Source organism: Arachis stenosperma, chromosome 1 (genome assembly GCF_014773155.1).
Source record: "Arachis stenosperma cultivar V10309 chromosome 1, arast.V10309.gnm1.PFL2, whole genome shotgun sequence".
Lineage (NCBI taxonomy): Eukaryota > Viridiplantae > Streptophyta > Magnoliopsida > Fabales > Fabaceae > Arachis > Arachis stenosperma.
Window position 1 is genome coordinate 132371051 of NC_080377.1, and position 11766 is coordinate 132382816.

The 11766-nt window shown below is 33.0% G+C and overlaps 3 protein-coding genes across 3 annotated transcripts; 1 reads left to right on the forward strand and 2 right to left on the reverse strand.

Annotated features, from left to right (window-relative positions):
• Positions 1-651: 651 nt before the first annotated feature.
• Positions 652-1401, reverse strand: LOC130935107 (protein BREAKING OF ASYMMETRY IN THE STOMATAL LINEAGE). Its single transcript, XM_057864683.1, has 3 exons — positions 1153-1401; positions 958-1082; positions 652-760 (listed from the first exon to the last, which is right to left on the reverse strand). Exons 1-3 carry the CDS (start codon positions 1399-1401, stop codon positions 652-654), a joined length of 483 nt encoding a protein of 160 aa, XP_057720666.1.
• Positions 1402-3096: 1695 nt separating this feature from the next.
• LOC130946126 (isoaspartyl peptidase/L-asparaginase-like) lies at positions 3097-5073 on the forward strand. Its single transcript, XM_057874810.1, has 4 exons — positions 3097-3328; positions 3408-3641; positions 4070-4156; positions 4283-5073. Exons 1-4 carry the CDS (start codon positions 3167-3169, stop codon positions 4769-4771), a joined length of 972 nt encoding a protein of 323 aa, XP_057730793.1. The 5' UTR covers positions 3097-3166; the 3' UTR covers positions 4772-5073.
• Positions 5074-6812: 1739 nt separating this feature from the next.
• LOC130944799 (hexosyltransferase GAUT11-like) lies at positions 6813-11118 on the reverse strand. The gene is made up of 2 exons (XM_057873338.1): positions 10582-11118; positions 6813-8752 (listed from the first exon to the last, which is right to left on the reverse strand). Exons 1-2 carry the CDS (start codon positions 10732-10734, stop codon positions 7298-7300), a joined length of 1608 nt encoding a protein of 535 aa, XP_057729321.1. The 5' UTR covers positions 10735-11118; the 3' UTR covers positions 6813-7297.
• Positions 11119-11766: the final 648 nt, after the last annotated feature.

Here is an 11766-nt window from a genome sequence, read left to right on the forward strand (position 1 = left end):
ACTAAAAAAGTTAGAAAGAACTTAATTGAAAATTTATATTTAATATGAGAATTTAATTACAAATTTTTAAACTATAAAGACTTAATTAAAAATTTAGTGAAATTATAATGACTAATAAAATAATTAAATCTTTTAAATTGTATAAATGGCCAATATATTTTATATAATGAAGACATTCATTCACTACTTGAGGTAATCATTTTTAAAGAAAAACGTTATTCATACACCAAATATTTTTGGTACTCGAATAAAAATATAGTTGTTACTAATTAATTGTTTTTGGATTATTTTATGAAACATACTTGTAAAGAAACATATAAATGGAAAGATAATAAGTTCCTCATATCATTTTTATCATTTACAATTTTTTTTTATTCTAAGAAGTTCTATATTCAATAACAATATGAACAATATTTTATAAAGATGTATATATCTCATCATTCAAGCTGCATGATAGATACGCTAAAGTAAAAAAAAAAAAAAAGTAAAAAAAAAAAACCTCAACCAAACTCTTCGGTCTATTTGATAAACTTAATTCGTTATTTATGTTTTGACAGGATGAAGAAATGGTAAATTATATTTCTAGCTTATTATTCACTAAACAGAAGCATTCATTTGTGAAAAAAAAAATGGGAAAATGTGGAGTCATGATCAGAATCGACAGCACTGAAATGGAATAAATCGGATCTTTTGCTTCTTTTGACAAATATCTTCTGACTTAGGCATCTTTACAGGGCTTCCCATCCATTCCCAATTTAACCTGAAATTTTCCAAAACAAATAAGAGAATAACTCGAAAATCACTTTTGAATCATTGATAAACAACCCACCCATTTTTATATTTTAACTACTATAATATTTTATGATACTATCTTATTTTACAATTTACATTATACAATACATTTTAAAATGAGCATAGTTAACATTTTTAAATATGGTAGCATATGCTTTTACTTACACAGGGAATGCAAAAGAACCATTACTGCCTTCAGATCGGTTAGAATCACCTAATTCAGAGTACAATATTCCAAACTCATCAATTCCTTCTCGGATTTGCTCTCTTTCCATCTCTTTTATCTCTTCCTACAAAGTAATAAAAGAAGATATAAATCAATAAGAAACTAATAATAGATCAAGGGTAATGAGATTGCACCTCTTTAAAAAATTCTGTACAATTTTGATATTGTTCATCATCATTTGATCTATTCCCATGCATCTGCTTATCAGTTTCTTCTTGTAGTTCTTCGTCATCGGCATAATTATTGGATTTGACTTCTTTAACAACATCAAATGATCCATCTTCTCCGAAGCAAAATACTATGTAATCTTCATCCATTGAGAGTGACCAATTTGAATCATTATACTGATTTCCAATCTGAATCCCATCTTTGTCCTTCACCATTGGATTGTTTAGTTGTCCGGTTTTACTAAAATTTTCACTTTCATGCAATAAATTTCTATGTTGAATACTAGTTTTTCTCATTGACACGTGCGGTAATGAAGCCATTTTATAGTCATCTATGAAAAGTTGATGAAAATAGTCACTAAATATTATAATAAACATTATGGTAACAAAGAAAGTAGCAGATTTTGATGATGTATGTTTACCTGTAGTGAAAAAACATGAAACTCTGCCGCTAACTATACATGTTAGTGTCCACTGCATGTTGATGTTTATTTGATGCTGTTTGGAAGTAAAAGCAAGATGAAGATAAGAAGGAATTCAGCAATATTTGTTTCGTCGATGATGAGAGAAATTGGCATTTTTTGAGTTGGAATTTAGAATATAAAAGTGGAAATAGGTCAAATGAGTAGCACAGTTTGAAATTTAAATAATAATCAGTAGTGCATCAGTTATGGTAGTAGTAAATTATGGAAAAAGAAGTGAGAAATTAGTGGCCATTTAATTTAATTTAATTAATTCACAATGGTATCCTGCCCATAATTTTCCATCAACATATAAAACCAAAACCAGCTAGCTCTCATGTAATTTGAAATTGGTCATAATTACATGGATTCTGGATCTAAATTATCATCCTATATTTTAATTTTATTTTCATTTTTTTATTTTATTTCTTTTCTATTACTACCACTAAAAAAATGAAAATCATATTACAAATGTTTTTTCAACTATGTTAAGAGTGTAAAAAAATTAATTATTTATATAAAATGAATATTAAAAAGTAAATTAAATAAATATGAATTTAGCAAACATCTACTCTAAAAGCACATGATAAGACTATTATTAATAAAGTATTTTAAATATTTTTTTTAATAAATAAAAAATAAATGTATTAAATCTAAATTTTTTGTATATATTTAAAAAAATCTTAATTAATTATCTTAATATGTATCTTAATACCCAAGTAGATAAATCTAATAAATGTTATATATAATAATTAATTTAGTAATTAAATTTTTTATATAACATTTTTTATGTTTTCTCCCTCACATTATAACAAATGCTACTGTGGGTTCGTTTGAGAATTTTTAAGAGTAATTTTTTGAACTTTTAATTTATGAAAAGTAATAGTGTTAATGTTTGGTGTAATTTTTTAAATTAAATTGTAACTTTTTAAAGAGTTATTTAAGAGTTTATAGAGATATTAAAAAAAATGACTTTTCTAATAATACCACTGTTTTTAATCACATTTTTATAAAATGCATTTTTAGAATTAAAAATTCAAATACAAAATAACTTATTTATAAGCTATTTTTAATATAATTATTTATTGTCTAAATTATTTTCTCAAAAAGAACTTAATTAAGTTCTTTATCCAAACTTGACCTATGTACTATCACGTCCAATTTTTTTATTTTATCTTTTATTTTATCATTAATGTGATAAAAACAAATGAAATAAATAGCCATTGATACATTATAATATACTAGTAAATATATAAATTATTTTTATTATAATAAGATAATTATATTAGTAAATATTAATACTAATGTCTTCTATTTACACATTTTTATTTTATATTTAGTACCTCTTCCTTATTTATTTATTTACAACAATTAATTCATTATAGATCTTTTTATTTATTTATAAAATATATAATAATAAATATAAAATGAGTTGATATTAGAAATATTTTTTAAAAAATTTGTTGGCTTGGGATCTCAACCGGGCACACATAACTAGATCTGGCTTGACTGGAGTCTCCATGGGTTGGGCTATAGCTGTGCATGGCGGCGCCGGCGACATCTCCCGTTCACTGCCACATGACCGCCGCCAGCCCCGTGAGGAAGCCCTCCGCCACTGCCTTCAAATTGGCGTCGAAGCTCTTCAATCCAATTCGCCTCCTTTGGACGTGGTTGAGCTCGTGGTACAGTAATAACCGTAACGGTATTCTCTTCACTTTCTTCAAAGATTCTGTGATCTCATGCTTTTACTCTTCTGTATAGGTTCGTGAATTGGAGAATATTCCGCACTTCAATGCTGGTAGGGGTTCTGTGTTGACCTCCGAAGGCACAGTTGAAATGGAAGCTTCGATCATGGATGGCAACACTATGAGATGTGGTGCTGTTTCTGGTTTAACCACGGTTGTTAACGCCGTCTCTTTGGCTCGTCTTGTTATGGAGAAGACTCCTCATATATATCTTGCATTTGATGGAGCAGAGCAATTTGCAAGAGAACAAGTTAGGTCATCATTTCGTTGTTCTTTCTTTCTTTCTGCATCAACATTATTACTTTATTGAGTTAATACTCAAATTCATACATGGAAAATACTCAGATTCTCCAAATTAGTTTCCTAAAGATTTGTTAATCATAATACAATTGTAAGTCAAATTGGTGCTTTTATAAGTTAGATGATGATGTGTCTGTGTCATGCGGCATGATGACATAGAATGCTACCACGTAATCACGTGTCACACAATGATTGGTCAACTAATTATAACCATGAACACGTCAACCAATTAATTTGTGACACATGGTATTAACCTGCTATGTCATCATCTAATTGTATGATTTAGAAGTTCAGATTTGAATGCATATGCTCGTAAATTGTTGTTTTGAGATGAATACTTGTAGCTTGTAGATACATCTTCATTGTCGAATATTTCAGGGTGTTGAGATAGTAGATTCAAGCCATTTCATTACTCCTGAAAATGTTGAGAGACTGAAGCTAGCAAAAGAAGCCAATAGGGTCCAGGTATTTGAATTTGCCTATGCTCTGTGCTTTTTAGGTGGGGTTATTAAGTATGCTGAATTTAAAGTCGAAAAGTAGCATATCTTATGTCACATAGATCACTTCAATTGTTTGTATTGATAACTTCAGATTGATTATAACGCCCAACCCATCCAAAATGATACTAAGAAGGAAAAGCCGTGTGCTAATGGGGATAGCCAAATTGGGACTGTCGGGTGTGTGGCTGTTGACAGTCATGGTAATCTAGCTTCTGCTACATCTACTGGAGGATTAGTGAACAAAATGGCTGGCAGAATCGGTGACACACCTGTCATAGGTGCCGGGACTTATGCCAATGAGCTTTGTGCAGTTTCAGCAACAGGCAAAGGTGAATCAATAATACGTGGGACGGTTGCAAGAGACGTGGCTGCCCTGATGGAGTTCAAAGGCCTCTCTCTCAAGGAAGCTGCTGATTGTGTTGTGCACGAGCGCACACCAAAGGGCACCGTTGGTTTGATCGCTGTGTCTGCTGCAGGAGAAGTTGTGATGTCTTTTAACACAACAGGCATGTTCCGTGGATGTGCTACCGAAGATGGCTACTCAGAGGTTGCTATTTGGTCTGATGCCCAAGTTGAGTAATCCTCATGTCTTTCCTGGTTTCAGAGCTTTATGTATCCTGACATCAGTAAATCTTTCTTACATGATTGATATCATAAGAAATTCTATCTCGAGTTACATAATGAAATACTATAGTTATGTTACGTCATCTATGATATAGTTTGTCCCGCATCTTGAATATGATCATATTCTATTATAATCCTGAGCTTTATGATGAAGTTCCTTGAAAATGAAGTTCCATTGCCGACTTCTTTGGCCTCATTTGTATGTGAAATATACAAATTTTATTGATTGTAATATATGGTAAATGATGGTTTTCCTTATGCTGTATGATCAAGAACCTTCTTAACTGAAAAATGACCAGTGATCCTAAATGGTGAATGCCACATTAGGATCAAAATTTTCTCCACCTACGTGTACATTACCCTGCATTATTAAAATCCATAGTTGTGTAAACCTGAACTGTTTAGGTTTGTTGACTTGCAAGTTGCAACCAAGATGCTTTTGTAGGTAATTAAAAAACGATACAATTGATGAACTAATGACTAACCAATCAGGCTTTTGACTTTTTGTACAGTTATTCAGAAGTAGAATAATAAGTTAAATTTGAGTGCATCATCAAATTTCTTTCGTATCAGGTTCAATGATGGATCCGAATGCGTATGGAGTTTCAATGATTGGGACAAATAGAAAGTATGTGAGTGATAAGGAAAAAAAATTCCAAGAATAAAAGACACAGCAGCAACGAAAAGATAAAGATAAAAAGAACGAGTTAACAGTAAAATTAGTCTTTGAAAGAGAGATGATTCTCCAAATTTATTTTTGAAAAATTGTATCAATTAAATTAGTCTTTCAAAGATTACAAATTAATCATTTTTATTCTTCCGTCACTCAATTAATAGTTTTCGTCAACGATTGATGATATAGAATGTTAACTGACAGTATACATGACACATAGCATATTTGATTGGACGTTGAACAAATATGTTTTTGAAAATTTATTAATTTAGTCTATTTTTTCAATTATATAAAGTAATCCTAATATAACCTAACGACATTAAATTAATAGATTTTTATAAATATATTTGTTCAGCATCCAATTGAATATAATAGGTATTATGTATAATGTGAGTTAACATTTCATATTATCAATCGTTGACGAAACTTGTTAATTGAGTGACTGAAGGACAAAAATAATTAATTTATAATTTTTGAAGGATCAATTTAATTGATAAAATCTTTTAAGAATGAATTTGAAAAACGAGTCATTGATTCGGAACTAATTTGACTATTAACTCTAAAAAGGATAGTTGGATAGTTATTTTTCTATTTACCTCCTGAGCACGTATCAGTGAGGAGGATGAGTTCCATGTATTGATTGTTGTGGTTGCCCCTCCGATGTGTCACAAAGCACAATAATTTTTTGTTAGATTGTTTTAACTTTTGTGTACTTACAGGTTAGAATCACCATATAGCTATTTCATCACAAAATAGAATAAGAGAGGGCACAAAAGGATTAGAAGGGAGTAATTGTATGGTGTTAGAGCTAGTTAAAGTAGTTACATTGTTATAGAAGTGCAATAGGTAGTAGAGGAGTTAAGTGCGTGTGTCAAAAAATAAAAGGGATGGAGTTGGCATGTTGTATCTTGATTCCTGAGGATTCATTCTATCTGACTAGTAGTTTCTTGCACTCAAAATCAAGTAGAGTTCTACATTTATAAAGGTTTAACAATAGCATTGGTTAGTTAGCAAGATTTATTTTTTGTATCATAAAATTCACAACGTGTCTATTCTATGATGTAATTTGGCTACATTTTCAAGTTTTAGTAGTTTCTAAAAGGCCTTTAATAAGTGAAATTAAAATTAAAAGACTTCGTAGGGAACAAAATTAAATAGTTATTAGAGTCTAGTGTGACAATTTCAGTTCTTCTTAGTACGCTGTTAATAATTCTGTGATAAAAACAAGGCTAGAGACTAACGTGAGTCTTGAATGCCAAATTGAATAAACTAAAACTTTAACGACCAAATTGAGACATAAGTATAATTTCAAAGACCAATCTGAATATTAACTCGGCATTGAGTCAAATACTCATCATCAATAGGTTGCAGGATTCATCAAGTTACTGTAAGGATCTCATAAAGCATGAGGAGATGAGTAAAAAAATTGTTTCAATTCAATTACATCACTATTTGTCATTTGAAAGAGGTGATAAAATAAATTATTACAAGAATTACTAACGAACCAATCATTCTACTACTTGCAGAAGGGGAAAAGAAAGCCCCCACTAACCAAAAAAATGTATTCTCCCACATCTCTTCCCCTATGACATATGAACTTTCTAGTGTATAAGAAATAATTTTTGTTCTCTTTCAATGTCAAGACTGATAGCAGGGGGATGAAGGTAAAGAAAAATAAAAAATAATAAGAAAAAATCCTAGCAAAGTCAAAATTTCCTACTTCTGGCTCTACAGTAAGGAAACCACAGATCAATGAGTTCAAAATATCTGGGGTTGCAGAATTCCATAAGCATAGAGAAGTAGTGCATTTCAACTTGTGGCACAGTCTTGCAGATAAGGGTGACTTTGATTTATGTACTTGTCCCATAGTGGCTTATACCTGCCTATAGCAAACTTCAGCCATGGCTTCATGTTCCCGTTGAAGTGAATGACCGCCGCACTTTCAATCAGGCGGTTATCAATATTAAGGTCATAACCCAATCCTAAAACATGCCATCTTCTGTCAAGTGGCTCTGTCAGACCATAAAAACATAGAAGACCAGGAGGAAGAGTCCCAAGCTTCCAGAGTGTCCCATCAGCGTTCTGCTCTTGCCAGTAATGATATTTGGCGGTCGCATTCGCCTTCCTCCATGCAACCAAGTCAAAAATGTTCATACCGAATGCCCATGCACATGCCTGAGGGTCAAACTTTGAGCTTATAATTGAGTTTGAGAAGTTGAGATATTTGTAGTACCGATGAAATGCTTCAAGGCAAGTTTCCACTGCACCATTTACATTGCCATGCAGATCCAGTGAGAAAAGCTGAGTCAGGTCCTTCTGTACAACAACATCATCATCCAAGAAAACAACCTTCTCAAGTTGTGGATAAATCTCGGGGATGTAAAACCGAAGATGATTCAATAAAGACAAAAATTTGGGATTCCGCATTTTCGGTTCGACATTTGCATCCTGATATAGCCCAAAATAAAAGGTTTTTGAGTCTGGATTCAGGAGCTGCTTGACAATAGGAGAATAACTTGCATTCAACCAGTGAAACTCCTCAATATTCTGTACCTCTATGGTGGCCCCTTTAAAGTCATTACTGAGGAACCATGTTTGCATTGCTCCATAATTGACTCCATCAGTGACTATGTGAAAGACTAACTGCTTTGGATGGTCAGCATTGGAGACAGTTGAATTAACAACTACTGAGGTTGCCAGTACATTATCTGAAAATATGCAGAAATGATAGAGATTGTTGTCCACAAGCCGCTGCGAGTTTTTCTTTTCATCTGAGAGTGCTTTCAGAGATGGCTTCTTTAGCCAATCAGACATGAGTTTCACATTTAAGCAATGAAGACTCTTTGGTAACCCTTCGGCTGCTATTTGACCAAACACGGTACTTTGAACCGTGGCTGCATTGGCACGCTCTTCAAGAGCTTGAATATGCGATTTCATAGTCACTATTGTGGTTGCAATGTCATAATGAATGTCTTGTGCCTTAAAAATTAGAGAAGAAAGGCTTTTAATAATTGGCTCTGCTTCCTCCAGTGTTACAGGCTCCCCTGTCATCGCAGCTTTCGAAAGCAAAAGCTGGCAGCCTCTGATCTTTGCGCTAAGCTGCCAAGCAAGGTGAAGATTGTTGTGCTCTTTGGCAATAACTACATAAGCCTTGGCAAGAATCATTTGTTGGGTTAACTGTCGTGAAAATGATTTTACACTTAAAATTTCTTCAGTAAAATTCAAACTCTCCTTAGCAAAATGTTCAAGTCTAGCATTTCTCTCCTGCAAAGGAAAATCACCTGCCTTATAAGTACCAGAAGGTGGAGAATAATAAACTACTTGGAAGAAGTACCACTATCAACTAAGCATTAACAACAGTCATTCACTAATATGTAACCTCCACATCCCATACTTTTTCACTCCATGTGTTATCACACATACTTTGAACATGTTTATTAGTTCATATTGGTGACAGTCAACTTTAGCTTTTGATATCATCCAGAATCTTGAGTCCGCCACTTTAGGCTTTGACATCATGGTTTCAGATATTTTCCTAAGTGTTGGATGCTTAGAGTGGATTTTATGTATCAACAATTGAAAGCGGAATGATGTGCAAGTAAAGACAGAACAGTTTCCAAACCTAATAATTAGTTCATGTTTTAGATTCTAATATTAATCACCAAATGATACCAGTCAACAAAATATGTTCTTTGGACTCTTTCCCTTCAGGCCGATACTAAATATATTTTCAAAAAATGAAAAAAAAAAAGTTTCCTGTCCTTGTCACTGACCTTTTCCATGCAAAATCTATTATTACTTTATTAGCTTCTTCAATCTAACTCAATCATTTTTTATCTACCTAACACCTTTTCCTCAATAGGACCCAAACACAGTCCAATGTAGCCAAATTACAAATGAAACGTTTGATAACATGATAACCGAAGACACCTTGGAACATGGAAACAAATTCCAACAATATGAGTACAGTCTCAGATAATTTCCCATAGTTCATCCAGCAACAGAAATTACAATCTTGACCAAACATGCAAAAATTGTATAGGTAATGGTAATGTTGTGATGCCAGCCCAAAAGGAAAATGCATTATTAAAATAAGGAACTAATCATCGGTTGCCTTCTTTCTGGTTTATGCAGGATAACCCTCAGGATGCCAGACTATTGCCTCAGCATCAACCATGAGATTAAATTGCATCAGTAATCACAGCAAATAACCAAGATATTTCAGTTTTGGCTATTTAGTTGTGTATGCTAAATAATTGTGGTGAAACACACAAATCAATTAGCCATGTAAAACTGTTCTATTGATAACCCACTACTGGAGAAGTTTCAAGTATACGGATATATAGAAATAATGAGGAAATGCATTGTCCTTCAAAAAATAAAAAAGTATTGAAACATTTACTATTGAATCTAGGATGAAATGAGATTGAAAAAACTATAATTTCTAATTGTAAGCTCGAAAATAGTGCACAAAACAACAACATTCGATACTGCTCATTAAAATACAACTAACATGTCAAGGCTTCATTGTTATTGAAAAAGAGCAATTAGAAGAAGAGAAGGGCGGATAAATACAAGCATCATGATAAAACAGTTCAGTCCAAGGATACAACTTTCACGTGTGAAACAAGAGAGGAAGATAGTATTGAGATTCAAGATAGCACTGATCCACATTGAAAACACTTCAATCTCAGCTGTATATTTTAAAGTAACTGACAACTCAATTCACTTTAGGATATTTTCAATAAATATCAATTGCTTTCTTCCTATTCCAATGCTAGCTATCAGATTGAGGCAGCTAACAAACACAAAAACCGTTAAGACGAATTGATCTAAACCGCAGTTCATTGACAGTGAGCAAAAATGTGATGAACTCAATTACAGTAGTTGAAATGCAAAGAGAACAACACAATAACACATCGACATAACTACCCATCAGATTAACAAAACCGATTCAAACAGCATTGAAACTAAGCTCCAAGCAGAAATCCCATCACAATCAAACTCTAAAAGATAAAAAATTGATCACCAAAAACACAACAAACAATGAGACAAATGATCAAACAGAAGATATGCATCGTAATTTTTCTTACCAGCAAGGGGTACTCGTCCCGATCTTCATTCTGATTATGATGCACAACGAACAAGACTAACCCTACAACAGAGGACAAACCAAGGAGAACCCAGATCCAATAAGAGAACCTCCGTCGAACCGGGCGCCGAAAATCGGCGGCCCGTCGCCGCATCTTTCGGCGGTTGCGTCCACAATTCAGAGCCGAATCGAGGATTCAGAGCGACCCATGTGTTCGATTCGATCGAGAATCCATAAAAATCGATCCTTTTGAGGCACTAATAGCAAGGGAGCTTGTGATTGATGGTGCCAATAATTAAAGGGGCCCCCTTTGTTGAGTGCTTGTGAAGTGAAGACAAAAAGAATCTACGTAACATGCAGTTGCTGCATTCGGAGTGAGTGAGGATTGTTGCAATCTGAGATTTTGAAAAAGCTGATTGGAAAATGTTGATCTGTTCTTCTATGATGAGGATTTTAGTGACAGTAAGATGGAGTCGGAGAATAAGAGTTAAAGACCGACAAATAATGGTAAATTAAAATGTGAGATTTTAGATTAAGAAACTAAAAATGAACTCAACTGAATTTTTAGGAAAAGAAAATAGTGTGTATGCTGGTTAACTGGTTTAGTTCAATAAATGAGATTTGGAAAAGTTTATTTTTTAATAATTACTCAAATCGGATTTTGAAGTTTTTAATGTTAGAGAGTTAGTATTTTAAGTTTTTTTTCGTGACTGAAATAAATTAAACAAAGAAAAATAAAACAAATAAAACAAAGAACTGCTTAAATAGGGGCAGTCCCGTTTAAGACTACTCTTAAACTCTTCCCAAGGTGAAAGAAGCTCCACATGCGAAAACTTCATCGCCATCTTTGTCATAGTATCTGCCACCGTATTTGCATCTCTCATAATCAAACGAAAGTCAACACGCCAATTCCAATGCATGATATCTCTTATTTTGAGCACCAATGGATCAATAAACCCAAAACCATCTTGAGTAACAAGATTAAATACTTCCACACAATTTGTCTCACAAATAACATCTCGTTGACCCACATCCCAAGCTAAGAGATATCCTCTCCAAATAGTAAACAATTCTCCTTGAAGAATACTATTACTCCCAATCATTCCCAAACACCCCATTTGCCAACTCCCATTACAATCTCTAATAACACAAGCAAAACCAACACTATCACCCGAACCAAAATAAC